General features: G+C 34.8%; 1 protein-coding gene across 1 annotated transcript in view; it reads right to left on the reverse strand.

The window, feature by feature from the left end:
- Positions 1–18,310, reverse strand: part of ANO4 (anoctamin 4) — a 396,544-nt gene that overhangs the window by 63,524 nt on the left and 314,710 nt on the right. The window contains exon 14 of the mRNA XM_045872759.3: positions 17,891–17,951. Coding sequence (XP_045728715.1) covers positions 17,891–17,951 — 61 coding nt within the window. The remainder of the gene's footprint in view (positions 1–17,890; positions 17,952–18,310) is intronic.

Raw genomic sequence — 18,310 nt, forward strand, 5'->3', positions numbered from 1 at the left:
TTTGGACTAAAAAATTAGGAATTGTATCACCCCTATCCTTCTTTTCTTCTGAGGGGTGAATGGAGAGGACTCTAAGGATCCAGAAGGGGATAGAGCCACAGAATAAAAGGAACCTGGGTACTTAAATGACCATGTAGAAGGCTGACAACCAGAAACACCTGGCTGGGTTTCATGTGCATTTTTTTTTTAAGATTTCTTTATTTGAGAGAGCGTGAGAGAGCAAGCATGGGGGGTGGGGGTTGGGAAGGGGGGCTGAGGCAGGGCTTGATCCCACACCTTGAGATCACAACCTGAGCCAAAACCAGGAGTCAGATGCTTAACTGACTGTACTACCCAGGTGCCCCTCATGTGCATGGGTTCTACTAAACATCTAGGTTTTGCTTTTTGTGTATTACAGCAGTTAACTGTAGTCATCCTAACTGATACAGGCTTTTTTTTTTGGAAAGTACAACCATGGTTAACATTTTGCAAACAGGAAGAAAAAAACCCACTGAGTTACTATTTTTTGTCACCTTCCTAAGGCATTTTGAGAGTCTTATGCAGGAAAATCTCCCCTTTAAGCTGCATACCATTGGGTTCCATGGCAGGGTTGAAATACTGCACTATTTAGTCACTGTATAGTAAAAATTTATTACATTTTAGGTACTATGTTTTATTTTCTCAAAAATCTGTCAAGGTGGGTATTATTTTCATCATCCTATGAATGAAGAATCTGAGGTCCAGAGAAGTCACATGGCTAAGTAAATGACAGAACTGGGATTTGGGCCTTATATGGTTTTTTTTTTGTTTTGTTTTGTTTTGTTTTGTTTGGTGGGGGAGCTTAAAACAGCAAATTTATTCTCTTACAGTTCTAGAGGTTAGAAGTTCAAAATCAAGATGTTGGCAGGATTAGTTCCTACTGGAGGCTCTGAAGGAGAGTATCTTCTATGCCTTTTTCCTAGCTCCTGGTAGTTGGTAGAAATCTTTGCATCCCTTGGCTTGCAGAAGCACTATTCCAATCTCCCTGCCTGTCTTCACAAAGCATCCTACTCTGTGAGTGTCTCTCTCTCCATTTTCTCTTCTTGTAAGGACACCAGCCATACTGGGAATACAGTATGGCCTTGTCTTAAGTTGATTACATCTTCAAAGACCTTATTTCCAAATAAAGTCATTTGCACAGGTACCAGGAGCTAGGACTTAAACATATCATTTTGGAGGACACAATTCAATTCATAACAGGGTTATCTGGGCTATTACAATGACTAGGGGCAACTGGCATTTAGGGTAAGACCCAGGGGTGCTATCTGTCTTATAGCTAGAAGGTCACAGTCTAATCTGGGGCTTCTAATTTCTATTGAATCAGGAAAAGCCGAAAAGAAAAAGAAAGCCTACTCTTTGAACCACAGGAGGACTTTGCTGAAACTAGTTATAAAAACCAAAGTACCATACCTCAGGTTATAGGTTCCCTGTGAGAGCCTGGCATTTACTCTCTATTTTTCCCTTAGATCTATGCTTTTTCTCTAGAGGCCTGGAAAAACCCACATTTATTCCCAAAGATGCTAGGAATACATGCTGCTAGTTTTTGCCCTTTGGTAACATAATAGGTATTCAAAAGCCTAATTTGATCCTTCATTTGGAAAATTTCTAGCCTGGGAGTCCAGAAGAGAATTGTGTCTAATGCTAGAAAATTAATTATAAAGACACGTTTACTCCTTATTTTTGAAAAAATCCCAAGGGCTTAAAGATCCTATAGCCTAACTTCTGTTAGACTGTGGCCAGAAATAAAATAGGCAGTGTATAGGAAAAAGGAAGGATGATTTTTATTTCAGAAAAGTGACCTGCTGTCTGATGACTCAAAGCATTTTCAGAAACCTGGTCAACATGATTCTCTTCCTAGGAAATTACACATAGTCATTTTTCTCCCAATTCTAATTTCCTTCTTTTTAAAAGTGAAATGAATAATACTAATGATTTCATTATTTATGTCCTTTATAACTTTCTGAGAATGTTCGTTTGGAGAAGGTATAGGGAAGTTACATGGATGTGCTTCCCAAGAACTTAGGAATAGAGGAATGAGGTCACCTCCTGAGAGCTTAACTCATAAAACCTACACATAATGGATGAGCTTAGTAAGGAGTCACAAACTCAAATGCTAAAATGACCAGAGATCAGTACAAAACCTAGAAGAGGAAACCACACAGTAGGGAATGGTGGGGAATGGGACCAGTTGGGGAGTGTGTGCACCAAGTAAAGTGATAGGTGTTCTTCAGTTTCTACTGACGGCACTGTGGCCAGATCTTCAAATTTTTCAAGAGAAACTATAAAAATGTATCTTCATGTGAACTATCTCAGTTTCAAAATAATAGTTTATTTGTATATTTTTAAAATTGGTGAGGACCAGAGTATTTTTATTGGTTGCTAATTTACAACATTTGAGGTGGGCTTTGGCAATAATAATGCAAGTGAATGTAAATGAGTGACTAGAGAGTTTGTGTAACACCCCAAAATGCCAAGATGAAATTAATCTCAGGATCCAGGAAAAAACAGGAATGTGACTATATTTTAAGAAGCTGAAGCTTAATTATTGTTATTAGAACCATTCTGGAGAAAGTCAATGTATCCAGATAGGGGGTGGCCAACTTGTAACTTAGGAAAAACAAAGGTCTAAGGATACAAATTTTGCAGTTTAATCTGATGTAGGGTATTAGAAGTGTATCCTGACATAAATCGGTCTCTGGGGAATTCTATGAAATGAAATAAAGATGACTAAGTATTCAGCAGAAAAAAAATAGTTGCTCCCCTTTTCCACTCATTTAACAGTTATTAATTGTATTCTTTTGATGTGCTAGGGATTTGCTAGCTACACTGATTTCCAAGCTCAAACAACATATGATGATTAATTTGGCTTCTTAAGTATTCTGACACAGGAAGAAGGTGCTCTAGATGGTCATTATAAAATAATATTCTCTACCATATACTTGCATTTTCACATTCTGGATTATGCACTAGTGCTTACAGAGTTTAGAAGAGGTTTCTGTTTGCCCAAGTCCAATTAGCTTTGGGTATTCCAAAAGTGCTTCTGAACTGGTAAAGATGAGGAGACACCATGGATAATGGCAGTTTCCCCAAGTGACCACAATTCTCTGAGGCCCTGCCTGAGTGTATGCTTCCCTTCTATAAAAAGCCATCAAGCTATGGCAGACTGAGGATTTTTGCTTCTACCCATAAGGATTAATGGCTTCAATATAAGAAACAACTGTTTTCAGCACTGGACAAGACATAGTACGAACTGTGATCCCTGAGAGAAAAGAAGTAAGTAAGGTGAGCCTTAGGATCACACCAGCTCATTGTTTGGAGGTCATTCACAGGCTACAATTCAGGTGGTTGAACCCAAACAGAGCCTAGTGGTCTTACTGAGCTTGGGAGATTAGAGTGGGGAGAGTGAGGTAGCAAGAATTTGTGGGGCAGAGTACCAGAGAAGGGAGCTATATTGAAAGAAAGCTCAAGGTATCAGCAATGAAGTTCCTTCTCCTCTTTACATGCATGGGGTGAAACTAGATGAGGCTGCTTGATGGTAGCTAAACAATCCTCAGAATTCAGAGGGCTAAAGGAAGTTTCCAATCCCACCAGTCAGAGTACAGAGATGTTGCAACACACAGAACTGATACAAGACCTCATAAAGATCATCTCTTAGTAGTGGGTCTGGACCTACCCTAACAAGCTAATAACAAGTCTCGAGGTGATTTAACTGGGCTGCAAGAGAGCTAACTGCATACCTAAACAAAGTCCAACAGTAAGGAAACATAATAAAAAACAAAATTCAACACTCTTCAGTGTTTAATAAAAAATTCCCAGACATACAAATAAGCAGGAAAATAAAGCCTATAAATAGGAGAAAATTCAGTAAATCCCAGGGAGATAGCCCAGAACTGACAGAAATGATAGAACAAGGGTGATAAAACAACTGTTATAAGTATGCTTTGTATGTCAAGAAGATAAATGAAAACATGAACACAATGAGGAGAGTAATACCAGGCATAAAAAGCCCCAACTGACTGAGATTTGAGAATGGAAACTGAAAGTTATGAAAAGAAAAATACACTGGATAGGATTAACAGAAGACTAGACTTCTCAGAAAAAAAATCAGTGAATCTGAAGACAAATAATAGAAACAATTACAGATGACACAAAGACTAAAAAGAATGAAAAATGTGAACGAGGCATAAGTGACCTATAGAACAATACTGAGTGATTCTGGAAAAATTTCAAAATTGGATAAAAATTAAACTTATTGATGCAAGAAACTTAATGAACCACAATTACAAGAAACGCAAAGAAAATGACAACAAAGCATATCTCAGTCAAATTCCTGAGAATAAGAAGTAAAAAATCTTCAAAGCAGATACAAGGGAGGAAAATCTTATGTAGAAAAAAAAAGAAAGAAAAGGTCAGCAGACATCTTATAAAAAACTGTGCACGCCTCCACACAATGGAAAGGCATCCCTTAAGGCAGGGTTTTTCAATCTTGACACAATTAACATTGTGTCAATGGTTTTGAAAATATTAAGTCATTTTTCTACATAAAAACAGTCCATATGTTAGTGGTACTTTAATCTTCAGATTAAATGATAATCTAAGATAGAATTGTCAGATGATCTTCCAAAAGAAACTCAACAAGGCCATATGACTTCAGGAAAAGAAAGACTGTAAATTTAGCAATGTTTCTCAAACTCAACACTATTGATATTGTAGACCATTTAATTCCTTGTTGGGGGTGGTGGTGGGTGTTGTTCTGTGTATTGTATGACATTTAGCAGCATCCCTGACCTCTATGCACTAGATCCAGATGTCAGTATCACTCCTTTCTTTCAGTTATGACAACCAAAAATGTGTCTACACATTGTCTAATATCTCCTGAGAGGCAAAATTCACTCCTGATTAAGAACCTATGCTCTAAAGTATTGAAAGAAAAAACACCCCTGCCAACCTAGAATTCTACATCCAGCAACAATATCTTTTAAAAATTAAAGTGAAGCAAAGATATTTTTAGATCTTAAAAATCTGGGAAAATTCATTACCAATAGACCTGCATTATAAGAACTTTAGTTTTTCAGGCAGAAGGAAATGATACCAGATGGAAATCTGGATTAATATAAAGATAGGAAGAGCACATAAAAACAAGTAAATAAAATACATGGGTAAATGAATTTTTTCCTCATTTCAATCTTTTTAATAGATAATTACCTGCTGAAAGCCAAAATAATAACAATGTATCAAGAGGTTTACAACATGTAGAATAAAATATATAACAAGAATAGCAGTAAGATATAGGACAAAAATAGCAGTAAAATATATGGCAATAATAATACAAGGGACAGAAAATAAAAGGTGAAATATACCATTTTAAAGTTCTCATACCACATGTGAAATAGCGTTATATTATTTGAAAGAAGGCTGTTATAAATGAAAGGTGTATATTATAAATCCTTGAATAACCATTATAAGAGTAAAACAAAGAAGTTTTAATAACTAATAAATCAATAGTGGAGATAAAATTAAATCATGAATTAGATGTTAAAAAAAAAAGAAGATAGCAGGAGGGGAAGAATGAAGGGGGCGGAAATCAGAGGGGGAGATGAACCATGAGAGACGATGGACTCTGAAAAACAAACTGAGGGTTCTAGAGGGGAGGGGGTGGGAGGATGGGTTAGCCTGGTGATGGGTATTAAAGGGCACATTCTGCAAGGAGCACTGGGTGTTATACGCAAACAATGAATCATGGAACACTACATCAAAAACTAATGATGTAATGTATGGTGATTAACATAACATAATAATAAAAAAATAAATAGAAAAAAAATTAAATCATGAAAATACCTAATTCAAAAGGAGAGAAAATGATGTAAAATAAAACAAATAAAATAACACATATAAAGCAAATAAAAAGAATGTATATTTAAACCAAATGTATTGATAATTACATTGAAGGTAAATGGTATAAAAATTCTAATGGAAAAGCAGAGATCACTGGATTGGATAAAAGTAAGACTTACTATTACCTGTGTATAAAACACTTTAGATATAAAGACATGGATAGGTAAATGTAAAGGAAAGAAAAATATACCACACAAACCCAAATCAAGAAAGACTGGCATGGCAATATTAATATCAAAGCATACTTGAAAACAAGAAATATTATCGGGAATAATGACGGAAATTTCATAATGACTAAGGGGCTTCAAGTAGACATAACAATCCTATATTTAAAAATACATGAGGCAAAATATGATATAACTGAAAGGCAAACTAGATGAATCCACAAATAAAGTTGGAATTAGTAGTATAAATACTGATGACCAAAACAAAATAATCAACCAAGTGGACCCAAATGAAACTTACAAAACATAAAACTTAACAACAGCATAATAGATAGTCTTTTCAAATGGGCATGGGACATTTGCTGAGATACCTTATTGTGGGCTATAAAACAAATCTCAGTAAATTTAAAAGGACTAAATCATGCAAAATATGTTCTCTGAGTTAAACTAGAAATCAATAGCAGGCAGATACCTAGAAAATCTCCCAAATTATTTTTAATTAAACAACACACTTCTATATAACTCATGGGTCATAGAGAAAATCAGAATGGAAATTAGAAAATATTTCGAACTCATTAAAAATGAAAATATAATGTGGAGGATACAACTAAAGCAGTACTTAGAGGAAATTTATAGCATTAAACTCATATTTGAAAAGAAGAAAGGTCTCACATTAGTGAACTAGGCATTCACTTTAAGAAATTAAAAAAGAAGAGCAAACTAAACCTAAAGTAAGCATGAGGAAGGATACATAACAGCAGAAATTAATTAAAAAAAAGAAAACATAAGAACAATATAAAAGCACCATTAACATTAAAAGCTTGTTCATGAAAAGATCAATAGAATTGATAAATTCCTATGCAGAATGAACAGGAAAACAAGAGAAAGACATGAACTACAATTTCAGGAATGAACAAAATTATACAAAAGATTCCACCAAAGGTAAAATATGAGATTATTATGAACAAATTTATGCCAATAAGTTCGCAAGTTTAGATAAAATGATAGAGTCCTTGAAGACAGAAGAAATAGATAATCTAAAGAGCTCTGTATCTGTTAAGGAGAGTAGGTTTGTATTAAACACTTTCCTGCAAAGAAAACTCCAAGCCCAAGCAGCTTCACTGGTGAATTCTACCAAACATATAAAAAAGAAGTAATGTAATTTTTATGTAAACTTCTCCAGAAAACAGAAAAAAGAACATTTCCTCTATGGGGCCACATTACCGCATAACCAAAAAAACACTGGAAGAAAATTATAGACATTTATGAAAACAGATGCAAAAACCCTAAAAATATTTTAGCAAATCAAATACAGAAATATAGAAAAAAAGATAATACAGTTGACCCTTGAGCAACATGGGTTCAAATTGTGTGGGTTCACTTATATGATTTTTTGGATATAGTTACTATAAATGTATTTTCTCTTCCTTACAATTTTTTAAATAATGTTTTCTTTTCTTTAGCTTACTTTATTATAAGAATACAGTATATAATATAAACATACAAAATATGTGTTAATCAACTCCTTATGTTATTGGTGAGGCTTTCAATCAACAGTAGGTTATCAGTAGTTAAGTTTTGGGGGAGTCAAAAGTTATACGTAGATTTTCAGCTGCACAGGGTTTGATGAACCTAATCTCTACGCTGTCAAGAGTCAACTGTATATTATGATGAAGTGGGTTTGTTTTGGAATTCAATGTCACTGTAGTATTTGAAGGTGAATCAATTTAATGAATATATCAACCATCTTTTTAAAAAGCAGGATTATCTTATTAATACAGATGAACACTTTTAACAAACTCAATATCCATTCATGATAAAAATTCAGTCTCTAGAAATAGAAGTAAAATTCTTAAACTTGATAAAGGGATATTTACAAAAATGTATTTCCCATCATACTTAATAGTATAAGACAATACTTCCCCCCAACACTGAGAACAAGGAAACGATGTCTGATGTCATAAATTCTATCTAAAATTATTCTGTCAGTGTAATAAAGTAAGAAAAATTAAACCCATATGAATTAGAAAAGAAACAAAATTGTATTTATTTATAAATGTCATAATCATCTATGTTGAAAATCCCAAGGAATCTACAAGAAAGCTAGTAGCACTTATAAGTGAGGATATTTACAGGATATGAGGTAAATGTACAAAAATCAATTCTACTTTTATATAGTAGCAATGAGCAACTGGAAATTAACATTACAGAAATAAAACTATAAAAAAATAAAAAATATTAGTGATAAATTTAACAAAATATCCAAAACTATACACTGAAAATAATACAAAATTGCACAGAGAAATTACAGATCATTTAAATAAAAAGTTAAATAATGTTCATGGATAGACATATTTGATATTCAGTTTTCAACCTTCCCAAAATGATCTCTTGATTCAACTCTATTGCAGTAAAAATATCAGCATCTTTTCTGGTAGAAACTGACAAATTGATTCTAAAATACATAGGGAAATGCAAAGTCCCTAATATAGCCAAAACAATGTTTAAAAAGAATAACATTTCAAAGCTTACTATTATGTTATAATAATCAAGACAGTGTGTTATTGCCATAAAAGCACACATATCCCAACAAACAAAAGTTAAGGCTAGACAGCTTCACTGGGGAATTCTACCAAATATTTAAAGAAGACTTAATACTAATTCTTTTCAAAGTCTTCCAAAAAATAGGAGATACCATTTTTTTAAGATTTATTTATTTTAGATAGAGAGAGCGAGTGCGCACACAAGAATGAGTGAGTAGGGGGAGGGGCAGAGGGAGAGAAAGCCAAGCCGACTCCATGCTGAGTGCAGAGCCAGACGCAAGGCTTGATCCCATGACCCGGAGATCATGACCTGAACTGAAATCCAGAGTCAGATCCTTAACCAACTGAGCCACCCAGGTGCCCCGAGGAGGTACCATTTCTAAATTGATTTTGTGAGGCTAGAATTACAGACACCAAAACCAGATAAGGATGCCACAATAAAAGAAAATTACAGGCCAATATTGAGATGAACACAGATACAAAATCCTCAACAAAAGATTAGCAAACCACTGGGTGTTATATGTAAGTGATGAATCACCAAATTCTACTCCTGAAACCAATATTATACTATACGTTAACTAACTAGAATTTAAATAAAAGCTTAAAAAAAATAAAAAAGTAAAAAGTAAAAAAAAATATATTAGCAAACCAAACTCAACATTACACTAAAATGATCATTCACTATGATCAAGTGGGATTTATTCCAGGAATGCAAGGATGGTTCAACATCCATAAATCAATCAACATGATAGACCACATTAACAAAATGAGAGATACAAATCTTATGATCATCTCAATAGATATGGAGAAAGCATTTGACAAAATTCAAAATCCATTTATGATAAAAACTCTCAACAAATTGGGTAATAAAGGGAGTGGATCTCAACATATTAAAGGTCATGGATGACAAGCCTACAACTAACATTATACTCAGGTGAAAAGCTAGAAGGTTTTCCTCTAAGATCAGGAACAAGACAAGGATGCCCACTCTCACCACTTTTATCAACATAGTGCTGGAAGTCCTAGCCACAGCAATTAGTCAAGAAAAAGAAATGAAAGGCATCTGAATTGAAAAGGAAGAAGTAAAACTGTTACTGCAGATGACATGACATAATGTAGAGAAAACTCTAAAGATGCCAATAAAAAAACTGTTAATAAAAAAATTAATAAATTCAGTAATGTTTCAGGATACAAAATCAACATATAAAATTTATATAATACATAAATGCATCAAAAAGAGTAGCTAGGAATAAATACATCCAAGGAGTGTGAAAGATCTGTATACTGAAAACTGTAAGACACTGATGAAAGAAATTGAAGAAGACACAATTAAATGGAAAGATATTCCATTTAATTGGATTGGAAGAAATATTAATATTGTTAATATGTTCATAATCTACAGACTCAATGCAATCCCTATCAAAATTCCAATGGCATTTTTCACAGAAACAGAAAAAACAATCCTAAAATTTTATGGACCCACAACAGACCCTAAATACACAAAGCAATCTTGAGAAAGAACAAAGATGGAAGCATTGCTCTCCCTGACAGAACCATATATAGAAACTCTGAATTTTCATTAAATCAAGTTTATAACTCATTTACACATGGAGTCTAAACACAAAGAAACAAACAAAACCCCTAAGGTCATGGATACAGAGAACAGATTGTGGTTTCTAGAGGTAGGGGCTGGAGGTGGGCAAAATGAGTGAAGGTGGTCAAAAGGTACAGATTTTTACTATAAAATATACATATTTTGACTATAAAATATAAAACCATAACATAAATGCCATGGAAATATAATATATAGCATGGTGAGTATAATTAACAATCCTATATTGTTAGTTGCTAAGAGAGTAGATCTTAAAAGTTCTTAACAAGAAAAAAAGTCTGTAACGATGTGTGGTAATGGATGTTAACTAGTGTTATTGTGGTGATCATTTTGCAATATATACAAATACTGAATCATGTTGCACACCTGAAACTAATATATGTCAATTATAGCTGAATAAAAAGGATTTTTTTAAGAGCACACATGTGGATCAAAAAAAATTCCAGATGTAGATCCACACATATATGGACAATTGATTTCAATGAGGAAAAGGATAATCTTTCAAGTGGTACTGAACAACTGGCTATCCATATAGGCAAAGAAACAGATCTGACTTTACCTTATATACAAAAATCAACTTGAAATAACCCATGAACATAAATATAAGAGCTAAAACTATGAGCCTTTTATGAGAAGACATAGAAAAAAATCTTAGAGACCTTGAGTTTGGCAAAGATCTTAAATAAAAAATTAAATGCACAGACAGAAAAGAAAAAAAGTAAAACCTCTTGCTTTTCAAAAGACACCATTAAGGAAAAGAAATGCAAGCCTCAAACTGGGAATAATATTCGAAAAAATATATAAAGAATACTTTTAACTTAAAAATAGGAAAACCAATAACAAATGGGCAACAGTCTGAACAAACACTTCACCAAAATGAGCAGATCTGAAATAAACTCATGAAGACATGTTCAACATCACTAGTCATTAGGGAAATGCAAATTAAAACCACAGTGAGATAACACTATACATCTACTAGAATGACTACAATGATACAGACTGATAATTCCAAGTCTGTGACAATGTGGAACACCTGAACTCTTATATAATGCTGCTGGGAATGCAAAATGACATAGACATTTGGAAAACAATTTCTTATAAAGTTAGACACTTATCCTCAGATCAAGCAATGCTCCTCCTAGTTATTTCCCCAAGAGAAATAAAAGACTTATGCAAATATGCAAAAATTCTAATATCCAATGATTCTCAGGTTTATTTTTTAATAGGCTAAAAACTGGATTGGATCCAAATGTTCATTAATTAGTAAATGGATATACACATTTTAGTATATCCAGGAAATGAAGTACTATTCTGTACTAAAAAGGAACAGACTACTGACATTTGCAACAACATAAATGAATTTCAATCACATTAATCTTAGTGAAAAAAGCCAGACACAAAATGCTAAATATTGAATGATTCTATTTGCATGAGATTCTAAAACAGGTGAAATTATAGTGGTAGAAAGTAGGTTAGAGGTTGCCAAGCGACTCACTGCAAAGTCATGAGGAAACTTTATGGAGGATGAAAATATTCTATTTCATCATTATGGTGATGGTTAAGTGACTATATAAATTTGACATAACTCGTAAAATTGTACATTTAAAGTTGCTGGATTTTATGTAAATTATACCTAAATAAAACTGATAAAAACTTCCCATAATCCCCTCACCCAGAGAAAACTACCATTAATATTGTGACATAATCACTTTGTTTTCATTAGTATTTAACATACTTGAAGTCACATTTATTTGTACACTTTATATCCTGTATTTGCAATTTTTAAAATACAGTCTTTGTGTTCTATTACTTGCTTTGAAAGACTAATTTTTAATGGCTGTTTATAATTCCCTTAGAGATTCTTCTGTTGTTGGATATTTATTTTGCCTATTACAAATAACTAAAACTAGGAAAATACATTTATGTGTAAGGTTTTTATTCTGTAATTTAGATATTTTCTAAAGCCGATTCTGCATAATATTTTGACTGAATATTGGAACAGCCTTCTAAGTGACCCCACTTTCACTCCTCTCTTGCTGTTGTCAGAGTTACTTCCCAAACACAACAGATGATGTCACTCTCCAGCTTACAACCTCAGTTGGCCTTCTGTTGTCTACAGGGTGAAGCCAAGGTTCCCTGTTGAAACACAAATGTCTTATGATAAACAAACCTCAGCCCTCAACATACTCTCTGTTATGGGTTGAACTGTGCCTCCCATTGAAGATATATATTGCCATTGCAAATGGCAAGATATAATGAAATCTTGCCATTTGCAACGACGTGAATGGAACTGGAGGGTATTATGCTGAGCGAAATAAGTCAATCAGAGAAAGACATGTATCATATGACCTCACTGATATGAGGAATTCTTAATCTCAGGAAACAAACTGAGGGTTGCTGGAGTGGTGGGGGGTGGGAGGGATGGGGTGGCTGGGTGATAAGACACTGGGGAGGGTATGTGCTATGGTGAGTGCTGTGAATTGTGTAAGACTCTTGAATCAGAGACCTGTACCTCTGAAACAAATAATATATTATATGTTTAAAAAAAAAAAAAAGAGAAGATAGCAGGAAGGGAAAAATGAAGGGGGGGAAACTGGAGGGGGAGACGAACCATGAGAGACTATGGACTCTGAGAACAAACGGAGGGTTCTAGAGGGAGGAGGATGGGGGGATGGGTTAGCCTGGTGATGGGTATTAAAGAGGGCACGTACTGCATGGAGCACTGGGTGTTATACACAAACAATGAATCATGGAACACTACATCAAAAACTAATGATGTAATGTATGGTGATTAACATAACATAAAAAAAAAAGATATATTGATGTTTTAACAAAGCCCCAACCTCAGAATACGACCTTATTTGGAAATAAGGTAACTGCAGATTAACTAGTTAAGATGAAATCATACTGGATTAGGGTGGGCTCTTAATCCAATTCAATTTAGTGTCCTTACAAGAAGATTGCCATGTGAAGACACAGAGATACAGGGAAAATGCAGGTGAAGATGGAGACAGAGATTGGAGTGATGCACCCACGAGCCAAGGAATGTCAAGGATTGCTCACTGTCATAAGAATCTAAGAGAGAAATATGGGACAGGTATCCCCTCAGAGCCCTCAAAAGAACTGACTTTTTTTTTTTAAACTGATTGTTTAAAATCCAGACTCCACCACTTAGCAGTTGCTGGGTAATCTTGGGCAAATTGCACACGCTCTCTGTACCTCAAGATGTTCATCTATAAGACAGAGATTATAATTTCTTTCTGGTGGGTTATAAGAAATTGATGAGGTATCATATGTGACTATAACTACACACCTAATAGGCATTTAGTAAATAAATAAATATATATGTGTAAATATTTATATATATATTTATATATATAAATATATAATCATTATATTTTGTTGGACCTATACATAAGACTATAAAGATAAAATTAGTATAAATATCTAGAAATAAAAGGCAATTATTATAAAACTTATTTTCAAAAATGAGACCTACTTCACTTACAAATTACTGACAGAACCATATAAAGAATCTTTGAATTTCCATTAAAATAACCACAATCTTGTTATTTTGATTGGAGAACACTGAGGACCTTGATATGTTTATTTACTGAGGTCAATTTAATTTTGGGCAATCAAAGGAAAAGAAAAAAAAAGAGGAGGAAAAAAAAACCAGAAATGAAGAAAAGAGAAAGATAATCTGATTCCTGACGAGTCTCTGCCAACATCTAGCTCCCTAATGACTCATTTTTTTTTTTTCCCTAGAGAGAGAAGCTATTTTAGGCCTTAATTGTTTTGTCTCTTGACTCTGAACAAAAATGAACACTGAGGAAAGAGTCACACTGTGGTTCGAGCCCAGAGCCCTAGGCTCACAGTGTACCTTGAGGGCCCCGGGAGGACCAGCTATCACAAAAATAGTGGGGTTCTGTCAAGCTTTTAACCCCACACAAAGGCCCTTCCCAGCTGCTGTGGACTGGTTCCAAATGGAGCCCTATTGTTTCTTTGGTGAACACACAAAGCAAAAGGCAACAAAATAAACATATCAGCCCCATCCTTCAGAGGTCTTATAAACCACTCACATCTGTTCTCAACATCTCTGTATCTAGCAATTTCCCAAAAATAAAGTGCATTTGTGTTCTTAAATGTAACTTGTCAATCATAAAAGATGAGTCTGAGACCATCAAACTGAGCTCCATTAGAAATGACACACTTTTATAGAACATCACCATTGCAAAACAGTATAAATGGGGCTTGGGACAAGTTTAACAGTCCTTTAAATTTAGATCTCTGAAGCAGAAGTAAATAGGGTTACAAACAGTACATGAACTAGCAATGGAGTGTAGAAGCTAAGAGTGCCCAGTTTAACTCCTGACTTTGCCACTTTCTAGCTACTACCCCAGCTTCCTCATCTATCACATGAAGATAATAATAGTACCTTCCTCAAATGTTGCTATAAAAATTAACTGAGATGATACTGTACAATGTGTAGGATGGTGTCTAGTAGATAGTAAGCCCTCTATAAGTGTATGCTATTATCATAGCTGTTATTATTGGCCATTTTAGATTTCTGCAAAAAGCATAGACTCATCTACAATGAAACACCTGGGGTAAATCATTCTTTTTCTCAAACTATCACATTTCTGGGAACCACAAAAGATTTAAGCAGTAAATTGTCAACTAAGAAAAAGCAATTCACAGGATGAATTATTCCAGGCTTGCCTTGCCTGGAGTGGCCCTAAAATGTTCCCTTCTGCCCAAAGGTTATTACAATATATCTATAAGATTCTTACTGGTTACCCTCCAAGGCCCAAGGACTGTCAAATCTCTAACCCACCCACTTGCAACTCAGAAGCTTCTCAGCTCCATGCTCCAGGCAGCCACCACCAATCAACTGAGGTTGGCAAGGATAAAATACAACTATTTGTTATCACCAGCATAAGATGTTACAACCTGCAAAGAAGGGATGCAATCCCCTTTATAATGGTGGTACTGGGTGAGGGGTCAGGGAGATTATGACTTCTGCCCTTTTAGACAAATGTCATTATACCAGAATTTCATTTCTCTACAGTCTCAGAGGATAAACTGGGAGAAGAAAACATTATTTCAGTCAAAACTGGTTAAATACTAAAGTGGGTAAGGGAGTTTTGTGTATTAATTCTTCCAGTAAATTATTCTCTATACATAAGAATTAACTCATTACATAGTAGACTCACGGCCCAAAGCAGAGCTGCCCAGTGGGTATGCCAGGGATGATTATAGGTGTGCAAGAGGTAATAATCCCTTCATCTCTTGGGGCAGGTAAGGCAAAGGTACTTAGGGCAGTATCATGTACATCAGTATGCTGTGCAAATAGTATCATTTCATATGTGTGCCATGAATGGAAAAAGTTTGGGAACCACTGGTTTAATAAATGAATACATTTTCTAAAGTATCCTCAATTGTAACTATGGCAAAACTTAAGCACTGGGTGGCTTATTATACTTCCTATCATGGTTACCAATACAAATATGTTCTAGGAAAATCCAGATATACATTCTTGATCTGAGAGCTCAGTCCCATAACCAAAATTCTGTTATGATTAGCTTCCTTTGTTTGCAAGGGACAGAAACGCACATGCACTAAGGTATAACACAGATAATAAGGGCTTTTCACAAGTCCTATCAAGGGAGGCAGGAATCCCATGGAATTAAAAGACTGAGCCTATTCAGAACAGGATACAGAAGCTAGCAGTTTGAGAGACTCCAGCCACAAGAGATCCTACATCTTTACCCTGATATTCTACTAACAACATGACTTGGCTACATTCTCTCTTTCTCTTTGGGGGATTGTCTTGCATTTTCTTCCAGTTGGCTACCAGTGGGCTTCTGGACCCTCTACTTTATATCTCTTCCACTAGTACTTTGCTTTTGCTTATTTCTAGGTTCTGATTTCTCATAACTTCAACCTGCTTTTAATTTTTCCTGATCCCTGCTTCTACCTCATGGTCAATCTCAATTTCCTTCTTTGTCCCCACTTCCTGTCCTGTCTGCATTTTTCAGGGTCAATTCCTATTGCTAACTCCCTGTCTTTCTCCCTACTTTTCAATCCACATTTTTTTTATATTCTTATGTTAATCCCCATACATTACATCATTAGTTTTAGATGAAGTGTTCCATGATTCATTGTTTGTGCATAACACCCAGTGCTCCATGCAGAATGTGCCCTCCTCAATACCCACCACCAGGCTAACCCATCCTCCCACCAGTCAATCCACATTTTTGAGAATAAGCCTGTGGGTGATCTTTCCAGTGCCTCTTTCTATAGAACCTCGGGTCTTCTTCCAGGCCACTTACTACACTATGTTTTGACTAAGGTCTTGGGTCCAATCCCCACTGAATAAGAGGGGCTGGAGTCACAGGTTTCAAAATATGTTCCTTCAACAGAGCTGTAGTGGGAGAAATTTTCCTTTGGAGATCTCTAGGTAGGGAAGATAGAATATATCTAGAACAAGCCTCCTCAAGAGAACAAGGTTTTTATATTTTCAGTTTGATATCAAAGAGACCATTTAAACACATTCATTGTCTTAGAAAGAAACTCTTTTGATAATTTGCTTCTCTATCCCTTCTCTTTCCTTTTCTCCATCCATCCATCCATCCATCCATCCATCCATCCATCCATCCATCAACAAATATGAATCTGTCTTCAAAAGAAATGTATGAAATTGCCAATAACCATAATGATCCTCGAGGAACATGAACCTATGAGGTAGATAAATTGTGTATGCAAATCATTTTAAGTGTCCAAAGAATGCCAGAAATCAAATGTTATGAAGTTCAAAGGACGAAGATGACAATTCAGCTAGTCTCTGAAAGATAGAGAAGATCTGATATTCATTCCAGACATAAAGAACAACATGAGCCTAAGCCTTGAGTTAGCAGTTTTGTAACATCAAAACAGATTCTGGCATTTTAAGTTCTAGAAGAAGTGCATAATAATTGTAAAAAATTCAAACAAATTGAAAAAATATATACTCTAAATTTGTTCACTCTTTTCTATACTACTAAATCAAAACCTTATAATGATTCCACGAGAAAGATACTATGAAACCCATTTTACAAAGAAGTAGGTTAAGTACTTTCTTTGGGTTAAGAAATTCTTTAAGTGAATGTTCCATCACACCTTGTTATTATGGAGCTTTTGACTTTAGCTGATATAGAAGAACTCAATTCAGTTTTGTAAGTAGCTCTTGTTTTTTGGGGGTCATTTTAACCAGAACTGGAAGGAAGCCAGAGGTGGGCACTTATACATTAGCTGGATGAAAAGATTCCACTTACAACAGAAAGTCCCAAATACTTCTATGAGTACTTAAATCTTTACCAGACTTTCTGACATACTATAAGGTTTATTTTTGTCTCCAACAGAAGGTGAATTTTACTTTAATAATGGGATGTTGATGAAACTGTTGAAGGTTTAAGAGAAATCAGATGTATTTCCCCTCTATGACATTACTTTTTAAATAAACTAAATGAATTTTTAATCAGCTCATGTCTAATAGAATGGTCAACTGAATTTACTTAAGCCTCTTCCTTTCATAGCCACATGACAAAGTCAGATTTCTGAAGGAACATGTAGAGCAGATAAAGGGAACTCAAGTTACGTGGCTATAGAACACTTACCCCAGACTGCCATGAAGACAGCAAAGAAGACAGTGGCTCCATTATCAAAGAGGTGGGTTACCTGGGAACAATATGAATCAAAGTTAAACTAGTTTCTCATAAACTATATTTCAATTCACACTTTTTTTCAAGTTCTGTAAAAATAAATGAATGTTGCAAGGTTTCTTTGGGAGATATTCCTTTTGGATCATAATCAAGAAGGGGGTTCCTCCAACTATGAAGTAGTTTGGATAAGCAAGAGAGAATTTGTTCCCTTTAGGTGGTTATCACCTAGCTGAACATTTATCAGCAGCCCCAACAGTGCCAAAAAATTTTCTTTTATGCACCATAAAAACTGTTATATGTGGACATATGGATATACTTATATTTAAGACCAGGGGGGTATTATTGTTGCTGCTTTAAAGGCTCCTGATTTCTATT

This window comes from Mirounga angustirostris, unplaced genomic scaffold (assembly GCF_029215605.1).
Source record: "Mirounga angustirostris isolate CCGP_5_RB_7025 unplaced genomic scaffold, mMirAng1.0.hap1 SCAF_5, whole genome shotgun sequence".
NCBI lineage: Eukaryota > Metazoa > Chordata > Mammalia > Carnivora > Phocidae > Mirounga > Mirounga angustirostris.